The following is a 12,551-nucleotide window of genomic DNA, read 5'->3' as shown; positions in this document are numbered from 1 at the left end:
TCCCATATATACCTCACCGGGAGTGGCTTGCACCCGTTTGGTAGGTGTCTCCCTACCTACTCCAGCCAAAAAATGTGTGAGTAATGGCCACAAAATACTGCTGTTGAATATAAAATAGAAGATGCCAAGAAAAAAAAACAATTCTAGTCCAGATCGAGGCGTCTTGATATTGTCCTGTAAAAAACAAACTTTGTCATGTGGAAACAAAGCATCACTTGTTTGTTCAATATGTTGATGTTACTTTGTATTCATTGTGTTTGTTTGGACTTTTGAGCCGGCACTTAATGCAACCATCGCTGCTATTTTGTTAGGTAATACAAGTGTACCAAGAGTCGATTTGCCCGCACTATGATTGTTAGACTTTCTCACCCCTGGGACGCTACTGACCGAGTTCAGGCTTTTTTCACGTAGCAAAAAGTGAGTGCGTGAGTTTTTCACGGAAGGCAGTGAAGTTCAAGTACATCAACAAATTAGGAAGTTTCATAAATATTTGCATCGGGGTAAGGAGGCGTGGTATCAACAAATAAAACAAACTAGTGATGCTTTTTTTCCATACGACAAAGTTTGTTTTTTAAAGGACAATATCAAGACGCCTCGATCGGGACTAGAATTGTGTGTTTTCTTGGCATCTTGTATTTCATTTTCAACCACAGTATTTTGTGGACATTACTCACACATTTTTTTCTCCATCTCCTGTCCCTTAAATAAAGAGAAACAGTGATTAAGTTTGCTCATTGAAAATAAAAAGATTCCATGGTACTCCGCTCATCAAGGCTGGAGGCTGCAGAACGCTTAGCCTCAGACCTTACTATTATTTCCGATTGGGGCAAGAAGAACCTGGTGTCCTTCAACGCCTCAAAAACACAGTTTCTCCACCTATCCACTCGACACAATCTTCCAAACAACTATCCCCTATTCTTTGACAACACCCAGCTATCACCTTCCTCAACACTAAACATCCTCGGTCTATCCTTAACTCAAAATCTCAACTGGAAACTTCATATCTCATCTCTTACTAAATCAGCTTCCTCGAGGCTGGGCGTTCTGTACCGTCTCCGCCAGTTCTTCTCCCCTGCACAGTTGCTGTCCATATACAGGGGCCTTGTCCGCCCTCGTATGGAGTATGCATCTCATGTGGGGCTCCACCACACAGCTCTTCTGGACAGAGTGGAGGCAAAGGCTCTTCGTCTCATCAGCTCTCCTCCTCATACTGATAGTCTTCTACCTCTTAAATTCCGCCGCAATGTTGCCTCTCTTTCTATCTTCTATCGATATTTCCACGCTGACTGCTCTTCTGAACTTGCTAACTGCATGCCTCCCCCCCGCCCGCGGCCCCGCTGCACTCGACTTTCTACTCATGCTCATCCCTATACTGTCCAAACCCCTTATGCAAGAGTTAACCAGCATCTTCACTCTTTCATCCCTCACGCTGGTAAACTCTGGAACAATCTTCCTTCATCTGTATTTCCTCCTGCCTACGACTTGAACTCTCTCAAGAGGAGGGTATCAGGACACCTCTCCTCCCGAAACTGACCTATCTTTCGGCCACCTCTTTGGATTCTTTTTAGGAGCAGCGAGTAGCGGGCTTTTTTTTTATTAATGTTTACTTTTTTGTGCCCTTGAGCTGTCTCCTTTGCTGTAAAAAAAAAAAAAAAAAATCAAGGATATATTTAGGTCTTGACGAAGAGCCTCTCCTTACTATTGAAGTTCTTCGGCTTCCTCTAAACAGGCTATGGGAACATCGCGCCCACGACAGCCGGCGGACGGGTGTTCTGCATCGTATTCGCCTTGGTGGGCATCCCGCTCACCCTCACCGTCCTCGCCAACCTGGGCCAGCCGCTCGTCAACCTCCTGCCCGTGGCCACTATTGAGAGGCTCATGCCAAAGTCAGTGCTGAGGCTCTTTCTGTTAGTTCTTCGTGTGGTTTCATGCTTAATTTTTTCCTAAATTTGAAGATCTACATTTATCTTTTCTCCCTATGGTTTAGTCACTTTAGCGTTTAAGTGTTTCGTCTACATTCTTTTCTTTCCATGGTTTAATGTTTCCGTGTTTCCTTTCCCATGTCATAGCATAATGTTACATGTGAATATTCTTGCTTACCCTTCATTGTTACCTGAGTATCTCCTTCATTTTCACCTTTCTGTTGCCTGCGAATCTTCATTTTTTCCTGTGATCTTTGCACAGTTGGTGTTCACGTTTTTCCTCTCCTATTCAGTTCAAGATATCACGTGTGGCGCTCGCTTTTGTCTCTTATTTTTCATTGTTACGAGTGTAGTTCCATTATTCTCTTTTTTTCTCTCCCTCCATGGCTTCGTGTTCACGTTTTTTCGTCTTCTGAAACACATATTTTTCCCTGGTTTGTGGCTCCTTTCATGACCCTCACACATGATACTATCGGCTCAGCTAAACCTTTCAAGAGTCCCACTGCCGTCTCCTTAGTGTGTGGCTTTTCTTCTTTTGAGACACATTATTTTCTCTCTATGGTCTATCAACAGTAAAGGGTTGTGGCTCCTTCCATGACCCTCACACAAAATATCTCCGGTGCAACTAAGCCTTTCATGAGTCCCACTGGCGTCTCTTTAGTTTAGTTTTCTTCTTATGAAACACATTTTTTTTCTGTGGTCCTTCATTAGTAGAGGGTTGTGGCTCCTTCCATGACCCTCTCACATGATACTCAAAGTGCAGTTACTCATTAACTTTCAAGAGTCTCACTGGTGTCTCTTTAGTGTGTGGCTTCCCTTCTTCTGAAACACAATATTTTTTTTTCTCTGTGGTCCATCAATAGTAGAAGGTTGTGGTTCCTTCCATGACCCTCTCACAAAATACCCCCTGTGCAACTAAGCCTTTCGTGAGTCCCGCTGGCGTCTCTTTAGTTTAGTGTTCTTCTTCTGAAACACAACTATGTGGTCCTTCATTAGTAGAGGGTTAGGACCTTCACACATGATACTCCCAACTACTCGTCAACTTTCAAGAGTCCCACTGGCGATTCTTTAGTCTTTATGATTTTCTTCTTCTGAAACACATTATTATTTCTCTGTGGTCCATCATTAGCAGAGGGGTGTGGCTACTTCCATGACCCTCCAACATGATGCTCCCGGTGCAGCTAAAACCTTTCAAGAGTCCCACTGGCGTCTCTTTAGTGTGTGTCGTTTCTTCTTCTGGGACACAATATATTTTCTTTCTATGTGGTCCTTCATTAGTAGAGGGTTGTGGCTGTTCCATGACCCTCACACATGATACTCCCGGTTCACCTACTCGTAAACTTTCCAGAGTTCCACTTTAGTGTTGATGCTTTTCTTCTGAAAGTCATTATATTTTTCTCTGATGTAAGTGTTTGCCGTGGGCAGAGGCCGCCTGAAGACAGCAGTGACTGTGTCTGCCACACTGACTCTGCTGATTACCTTCATCGCGCTGGGCGGCGTGCTCTTTATGTGGCTGGACGATCGCACCTTCATGGAGTCCTTCTACTTCTGCTTCATCACCACCACCACCATTGGCTTCGGGGACATCGTGCCGCGTGAGTGCCCCGGGAAGATTCTTTGGCGGCGGGTGGGAACGTGGCCGGGAGGGGTAGCCTACATGGAGGGATGCTTTGGGAAGGACCGGGTGTGAGTGGCTAAGACATATCATGCTCACAAGGACAGCCGAATCCAGGTGGAACCCAACCAGTGGGAAATACAGCTAAAGGATAACAACTGAGCTACGGTTGCTTACGCTTCTCGAAATATAGCCAGACTCAATTTGCGCGATTTCTGGTAATTGGTGTCTGGGTTCGAAGATCAGAGCTCACACGCACACCCAAATCCTTCTCGCAGCTGGAGTGGTCAAGAAATTCGTGAGATCGCTGAGCAGAGTTTCATGGAGACAATAATATACTATACAGTGCTTGGCTTGGTTACCTTGAGCTTTCCAACGTTGAGGGTGAGGACAGGTAGGTACTTTATTTTTGTCGAAAGGGTGGGCTGTATTACGTCGTTGGAGCATCTTCATTCGTCCATTTACCGTTTGCTTATCTGTTTCTGGAATTCCTGTGACATGTTATGAGAGCAAGATATTTAGAAAGAAATTGTTTGCTCGATAGGATAGAAAGTGGGATGGGAAGGAAGACAAAGGGAGTGGCAGGAAGGGATGGAAGACAGGTGGGACTGGAAGACGAGTCCAGTAAGAAGAATAGGAAGGAAGACAGGGTGAGTGGAAGGAAAGGATGGAAGACGAGGGGAAGGAGAATGGGAATACAGAGTGAGTGGAAGGAAGGGATGGAAGACAGGTAGGAGTGCAAGAATCAGTAAGATGGACTTGGGATAGCGGAGGACAGAGATCATAGCGACTCCATGATCACCGGCGTTGCATGACTCGTTGAGGTTATATTGGTCTGCAGGGATGGGGATGGCACTCGTATTATCACTCGTTCGGGGGCTTCGGACGTTTTTCAAAGCCAGAGAGGAGCTACGTCGAGTCTCATGTGTGTTTTTTTTCCGTTCACAGCTCGGAAGCCTTGCAAAACTCCTCCCTCTTCTCCCGCGGCCCCGCTGCACTCGACTTTCTACCCTAGCTCATCCTTATACTGTCCAAACCCCTTATGTAAGAGTTAACCAGCATCTCCATTCTTTCATACCTTTCACTGGTAAACTCTGGAACAGCCTTCCTTCGTCTGTATTTCCTCCTGCCTATGACTTGACCTCTTTCAGGAGAGTATCAAGACACCTCTCCACCCGAAATTGACCTCTCTTTTGGCCACTCTTTGCTGTTATATTTTATAGGAGCCGTGATTAGCGGGCTTTTTTCTACATTTTTTTCTTTGTTGCCCTTGAGCTGCTTCCTCTCCTGTAAAAAAAAAAAAAAAAAAAAAAAACTACCACCAGGCTCAGGAAACCACCCATGGAAACCCCGACAACTTCTGCGAGAGCCTTTAGAAATAGATGACTAAGCCTTCGAAGAGTTTGATAATATGGACATGAATCCTTGGAGCCTCAGAAACATTCCCGCCTTCCTCTTTCAGTGTCGACAGTGTCGATGCTGTGTTTCTTGCTGTACATCCTGGTGGGGTTGGCGCTCACCACTACCGTGATCGAACTTGTGCAGCGGCAGTACGCGTCATCGTGGGCCGAGATGAAGCAGCTGACGGCACGCCTGCACGCTCTCTCCGGCCCTCTCGCCTCGGCCATGCGCAAACTGGCGGAGAGCGGCGCGGGCGAGGTGTGTGTCGGGGCGTTTATCTTGTAAACCATTCCACTGATTTCAGGCATTTGTTCCTCTGTTGGGAACGCTGACGTTTGTTTCATCATTGTATCATCTGTGTGTGTGTGTGTGTGTGTGTGTGTGTGTGTGTGTGTAATAATAACAATAATAAAAAAAATAATAATATTAATAATAATAATAATAATAATAATAATAATAATAGATGGTTTATATATTGCTTGGCAGCCTTTAGGCTGAAAATATGCAAAATAGAAATGAGGAATATGGCGGAATGCAAGGCAATGAGTACATTTCATTTCTAGGGGACCCGCAGAGGGCCATTCTCGGGTGGCATGATATGCGGGGGTTGTGCGGGGGATTCAAGGGGCCAGGACAGGCTTAGGATAAGGGTTAGGATGAGGAAAGGTATTGGGATATGGTAAAGGACCAGGATTAGCGAGATAATGATTGATGATCCTATTCCTAAATGTGTCAAGAGTGGGACTATTAACTACATGTGATGGGAGATGATTCCACTCTTGGATGCTGCGGGGAAAGAATGAATATTTGAATATACTTGTGTTAGTCTGGTAAGTGTGGTATTTAAGGTTGTGGCTGCCTCTAGTGGATCGTGTAGTTGTCGGGTGTAAATAAGTGTCTTTGTTTATGTCTACTAAATTGTTTGTGATTTTATATAGCATTTGTTGTCTGTGTATTTGTCTCCGTGTTGCTAATGGGTCTAGTTTTATGTCTTGTTTAAGCAAAGTGACTGATGTGGTGTGTCTGTAATCATGTCTGGCCCATCTTGCAGCTTTGTTTTGTATGGCCTCTAATTTATTTATGTTATTGTTAGTGTGTGGGTCCCAGACGGTGTCACAATATTCTATGTGTGGCCGAACGAGTGATTTGTATGCAAGAATTTTGATGTTTGTATTACACCTGCTAAGGCTCCTAAGCAGGAACCCCAGGGCTCTGTGAGCTTTAGCCCTGATGCTGCTCACGTGTGTGTTCCACCGCATGTCTGCTGAGATATGTGCGCCCAAGTATTTGTGTGAAGAGACAGTGTTCAGGTTTGTGTCATGGAGTTTGTTAATGAGGGAATAGGTTTGTTAGTCCGGGTGAAACGGATGTGATGGCATTTGTTTGGTCTAAACGTCATCTGCCACTTGGCTTGGCTTGGCTAACCGACATCTTTAAGATGTCGGTAAATACTGGCTATGTGCCGAGCCTATGGAAAGTAGCTAATGTGACGCCGATTTTTAAAAAGGGGGACAGGTCAGTTGCTTCAAACTATCGCCCAATTAGCTTAACATCGGTTATAGGGAAGATGCTGGAGTCCATAATAGCCAGGAACATTCGGGAGCATTTAGAGAAACATAGCTTAATTCACGACTCGCAGCATGGGTTCACAAAAGGTAGGTCATGCCTCACCAATCTCTTGTCCTTCTACAATAAAGTATTTGAGGCGGTTGACAGAGATGAAAATTATGATGTAATCTATCTTGATTTTAGTAAAGCGTTTGACAAAGTTCCTCACCAACGACTGTTGCTTAAATTACAGGCTCACGGAGTAGAGGGTAAAGTTTTGAACTGGGTCAAGGCGTGGCTTAGCAATAGGAAGCAAAGAGTGCAAATCAATGGTAAAAGATCTGACTGGGTATGTGTTACGAATGGGGTCCCACAAGGTTCGGTATTAGGTCCACTTTTGTTTATTATTTATATCAATGACTTAGACACAGGAATTAGTAGTGATGTTAGTAAATTTGCAGATGATACCAAGATCGGTAGAGTAATTGAGTCGGATCAGGACGCTAGCATTCTCCAAGGTGAACTCAACAGATTATATGACTGGATAAATGGCAGATGGAGTTCAATGTAGGGAAGTGCAGTATTACCACCAACAATTTTTTTTGTTCTAAGAGCTAATCGGTTCACGGATAGAGAAAATCATATCCGCCAGGGTTACTTTATTGGACAAACAGAGCTCATCACGACAAGGACAACACATATGATAGGTGTTTGTGTGTGTGTTTGTGTAATGTTGTTTGTGTAGGGTTAACATTTATGTGGTGTATGTGGAACAATGTAACGGTGGACAACAAGAGAACGTGACGGACAGTCAAAGGTAAACGAATACAAGGAAAGTTAACGATGAAGACGCGACAAGACAGACTGGCAGACACAGTGACGATGGACATTACATGAAAACACTGAGAATCAGCGCCCCATTTTCTTGTCACTGAGGGGAAGGAACACGGAATTTGAGCGGTGACTGCTACACCCTCACATAACTATTGCTTAAATGACACTCTCATAAGTAGGTCTGGGTGCGAGAGGGATTTAGGGGTCTTAGTGAGCTCTGATCTCCGTCCAAGGGCACAATGCATTCAAGCTAGAAATCGAGCTAATAGGGTACTGGGATTTATTTCAAGGAGCGTAAGCAACAGAAGCCCCGAAGTCTTCCTCAAACTATATTTAGCATTAGTTAGACCTCATCTTGACTATGCGGTTCTGGTCACCCTACTATAGAATGGATATCAAAATGTTAGAATCGGTGCAGAGGAGGATGACTAAGATGATTCAGGGCTGAGAAACTGAGGAAAGACTCAAACAGTTAAACTTGCATTCTCTAGAAAGGCGAAGGGTGCGTGGAGACATGATCGAGGTTTATAAATGGATGAAGGGCTTTAATAAGGGAGACATTCATAAGGTTTTGTTGGTAAGAGAACCGGGTAGGACACGAAGTAACGGGTTTAAACTGGAGAAATTCAGATTCAACAGGGACATAGGCAAAAATTGGTTTACTAACAGGGTGGTGGATGAGTGGAATAGGCTTAGCAGTCATGTGGTGAGTGCCAATACAATTGTCACATTCAAAAATAGACTAGATAAATTCATGGACAGCGATATTAGGTGGGGTTAGATACCGCCTACCGGCCTCTTGCAGACTCCTGCGTTCTTATGTTCTTATGTTCTTCAAGTGCAGCTAAATCGTCTCGTAGTCGAAGACAGTCATCCCTATCTAATAGGTCAATAAACTAAGCTATCATCTGCAAAAAGTCTAGTAGTAGAGGTAAGTGCATGATAGTGGGAGATCATTAATGTAGGAAAGGAAAAGAAGGGGGCGCAAGACGGTGCCTTAAGGTACCCCAGAAGTTACAGGAATAGATGAGGATTGACTACCATCAAGAACAACTCTTTGCTTGTGGGTAGTCAAAAATGTGGTAATCCAGTTAGAAAGTTGTTCTCGTATGCCATAGAATTCTAATCTAGCTAAAAGTCTTTGGTGGGGAACTTTGTCGAAGGCTTTGGCAAAGTCAAGTATTATGGCGTCAACTTGTCTAATTTTGGGGTTGTTAAGGGACTGCAAAATGTCGTGTGTGGTCACAAGTAATTGAGTCTCGCACAAACGTTTGTGCCGAAAGCCGTGCTGACTATCAGTCAGTATGTTTTGCCTATCAAAGTAGTCCATTATGTGTTTATGAATTATATGTTCTAAAATTTTGCAGGGAACTGAGGTTAGCGAAATAGGTCTATAATTTGCAGGGAGAATTCTGTCTCCGGATTTAAAAATTGGTGTCACCTTTACCAAAAGCCAGTCCTGAGGGAGTTCTTTGGTTTGTAATGTCAGTGAGAATATAACCTGCAGGATAGTTACAAGAATGCAAGCATTAGCCTTTAGTATCCTGCAGGGTATATTGTCTGGTCCAGTCGCTTTGTCAGTGTCAACCTCAGATAATAGATTCTCAATACCTCGGGTGTTTAAATAGAGGGGAGGAATTGTTGGGTGTGGTGATGTTGGTATGTCTGGCAAGTTTGCATGTTCTTGTGTAAAAACAAATTGGAACTGTTTGTTAAGTGTGTCGGCTTTATCTCGTGGGTGTGTGGCCAAGGAACCGTTGTGTAGTAGTGTTGTGATTCCAGTCGAGTCTTGTCTGCGTGCTTTGAAGAAGCTGTAGAATTTCTTGTGGTTTTGTGTGTTGTTTGTGAGAAAAGTGGATGTGTATTTAGTTTCTGCTTGTTTAGTTTCTTTTTGTTGTGTTTTCTATATGTTTTTGTAGTGTTCCCAGTGTTCTGTATCGTTGTAAAGCTTTGCCGTGTTGGATGCCTTTACCTTGTTTCTGTGTAGTCTTTTCAATTGTCTATTGTACCATGGAAATTACCTGTTTTGTTTGATAGTTTTCTTGGGTATGTGTCTGTCCATTGTGTCATGTATAGTCTCGTAGTCTGGTCCAATTTGCCTCAACAGAATTGGCCATTGGGTCTGTGTCGAGGAAAAAGTCTCAAAAATCAGCTAAATCTTTGAGTTACGGCACCCATATCGGCTCTGTTGTATAAGTAGTGGGTGGGTAGTGGGTGGGAGTAGTGGGGAGGTGTGGGTGAGTGGGTGGAGTGTGGTGTGTCCACTGTCCAGGTGATAGGCAGGACTAAGTCTTCCATGGTGGTGCGAATTTTGGAGTGTGTATGTGTGTGTGTGTGTGTGTGTGCGTGTAGGTGGGGTTATTATGTGACCATGGAGGCGTTGATCTCTTTCACGATAGCTGGAACATCACTAATTTGGTACAAGAGTGTTGTGGTGTCGGACGGGAGGAGGGAGGGCGGGTGGGAGGAGGTGCTGATGACGTGAATTAGGGAGGAGGGGCTTGCTGAATTTCGTCAGATTTAACGAACACCGATCCTGGAGGGTGGGCAGATTTAGCTGGGCCAGTGCGCCCTCGTAGGTGGTGTACGTGGTGCTCAGAATCTGTCTGCAAGTTCGCCTTTGAGCTGTGTGTGTGTGTGTGTGGCTGCAATTCATTAAAGCAAAAAAGTCAATTTGCAATCGTTTCAGTTGGGTGCCAGTGTTCTACTTTAATTGGGCGCCAACATATCAGGGCAATTCTATGACCATGAAGCTGGTATCCATGGTTACATGTCGTTCGATTTTCGTCAGTTGGTTTGTCATAGTTCACAATAGTGTGTCGGAAGAGTCCAAATTTCCAATGCTGTGCCCTCAGTCAACAGCAAGAGAACAAACAATGGAAATTACAAACCGTCACAAGCATCAAAATCAGGGGAATCACTGCTCCTGCACCAATAAGACGAAGAGAAAGACAGAGGATGGACTTTTTTCTTGAACAGCTCCACAAGTTAGGAAAAAAGGAAAATTACCAAAACACAGTAAATTCGAACAGTTGGCTGCCGACTCCAACCCATACTGAATTATGTAAACAGAGAAACTGGTAGAGAATTTTAGAAGTATTTCACTTTTACTTAACTTGGCGCCCAATTGAACTTCATTATGGCGCCTAAGTGATATATATTTTTCCCCCTTATGATGTGCCAATGCTCCCAGATGAAATGCAGCCCTGTGTGTGTGTGTGTGTGTGTGTGTGTGTGTGTGTGTGTCCTGAGTTGAGGCCTCGGTGTTGCAGCTGGAGGTGGATGCTGCCTTAGTGCGGGAGCTACGGGACATCAACATCGCCCTGGAGGAGGTGCACCGGCGGGACTCTACCTCCAGCACGCCCCCCGCCGCCGAGCCTGACCCGTGGGGCGCCCTGCTCTCCTCCACGCTCGCCAGGAAGCGGCTCAAGCTGGTCATGTATGAGAGCAACGTGTGACGGTAGCAACGACAACATCGGCTTGAGCAACAACAGCAACAACGGCAGCAATAGGAACAATAACAACAACACTGAGCAGGTGTCACCAGCGATAGGGTCACAGGGCCCAGGAAGCTTGAGTTATTCTTTCAATTATCGTAAATTACCTGTGTTTCTCTGGGACTATAGTAACATTTACACTTCAACACAATAAGTGACATTATTGTTAAAATACAAATGTAGCTGATCATTCTCGTTGTTTTATTTATTTGTAAACGAGAGAAAATAAATGCCGTGCGAAAGCTTATCCTCATCAAAATTCGCTCTTGCATGAAAGCCATGCCAAATCAAGCAGAAATGGGCTCTTTTTTTATTTACATTACAATATTTGCTGAGTACCTGCCGCGGGTGTATCAGTGTCGCCTTCGGTGAAATTTATAGGAGGGCGTCAGGCATCTCAAAAGACGTCCGTGTGCGACATTGACTTCCGTCCAATAGTTTTTCCTTCCACCCACAACTCCTGGCCTTAACCCTACAAGCCCCGAGTGTGCCACCCCTCAGGCACTTCTATCAAAACGATATTGTAACCTACCTGTAACCTCACCCAGGCGCCCGAAAACCCCGTCAGCGTCCCCAGGAGACTCACCGCTCCTTGTGGCTGGCGTCCAACGTCTGGATGGGCTACTCACGTTACTTCCGGGTCCTTGGTCCCCTGAGGTGCGACTCCCAGGCGTGTGTGCCACCCTGTGTTCCCTCCGAGAGCGACAGCGTGCGTGAAATCCAGCCTCTGGCTACCAGTGCACTTTACTGTGGAGAAAGCAAACCCCTTCCACCTCGGCGGGCTCAGAGAAACACAATCCGCCGGTTTAACGTGGTTTATTTCTTTGTCACAGTTCCCACACTGTTCCACCGGGGTCCGGCCACTTGTTGACCGTCGAAACCCTCTAATAAAGTCCACAAACCCAAACACCGCCAATTCCAGGCACTTTCTCCAAGGGGGTCCGTGCACCGCCACGCTACGAGCCTCGGGTCCCGACCGAGGTTCGAATCCAACTGCCTGCCGGCGTCCCCCAAGGCCCTCGTGCGCGCCCCAATCACAGGCCTTCCCGCTCGGTGACGTCACTTCCTGGCGGGAACCTCAGGCAGCCGTAACATCACCCCCTCCTGTGAAAAGATGGAGCGTCCTCGCTCCCCAAAAAAAGAAAACACACATCCCGCCCAAATAAAGTAAACTCAACTAAACATGTGCTCAGTCACAAACAAAGTCATCCATCCAACCGGGGACGCTGCTCCTCCTGGGCCTCCTTACCTCCGGCCCAAGATTACCTCCTGCAGATGCCCCGTCCAGGGGACACACCTCCTCGCCCGCGTCCTCCTCCAACACCATGGGCTCCGGTTCCCTCGGGTCCAGGTCCTCCTCATCCTCCGTCACCAGGGGCTCCTCGACCCCCAGCCCCAGGTCCGCTTCCTCCTCCTCCTCGCTGCCCGCCAGCGAAGCTTCCTCCTCCCAGGAGAAGTCCCCGGGACCGTGGTACCGCCAGAACCGGTCCGCGTGCACCACCATGGCACGCCTGTAAGGCCCCTGGCGTATGCGGAATGTGACGTCAGAAAGGACCCGTTCCACGTCGTAGGGCCCCTCCCAGGGACTCTGGAGCTTGGGAGACAACCCTTTCTTCCTCCGAGGGTTGTGCAACCACACTTTGTCCCCCTCCTTGAAAGGTGGTAACTTGGCCCGCCGATCGTACCGGTCTCTCATCGTCTCGCCCGACACCTTCAGGTTAGTCCTCACCTGAT

General features: G+C 46.0%; 1 protein-coding gene across 1 annotated transcript in view; it reads left to right on the top strand.

Annotated features, from left to right (window-relative positions):
* Positions 1–12,022, top strand: part of LOC126981688 (potassium channel subfamily K member 15-like) — a 30,557-nt gene extending 18,535 nt beyond the window's left edge. The window contains exons 4-7 of the mRNA XM_050833108.1: positions 1,730–1,886; positions 3,348–3,517; positions 5,000–5,196; positions 10,593–12,022. Of these exons, the coding sequence (XP_050689065.1) occupies positions 1,730–1,886; positions 3,348–3,517; positions 5,000–5,196; positions 10,593–10,778 (710 nt within the window). The 3' untranslated portion in view covers positions 10,779–12,022. The remainder of the gene's footprint in view (positions 1–1,729; positions 1,887–3,347; positions 3,518–4,999; positions 5,197–10,592) is intronic.
* The last annotated feature ends 529 nt before the right edge of the window (positions 12,023–12,551 follow it).

Source organism: Eriocheir sinensis, chromosome 49 (assembly GCF_024679095.1).
Source record: "Eriocheir sinensis breed Jianghai 21 chromosome 49, ASM2467909v1, whole genome shotgun sequence".
In the NCBI taxonomy this organism is placed as follows: Eukaryota; Metazoa; Arthropoda; class Malacostraca; order Decapoda; family Varunidae; genus Eriocheir; species Eriocheir sinensis.
The sequence above is the reverse complement of the archived record's forward strand: the minus strand, read 5'-3'. Positions and strand labels throughout refer to the sequence as shown.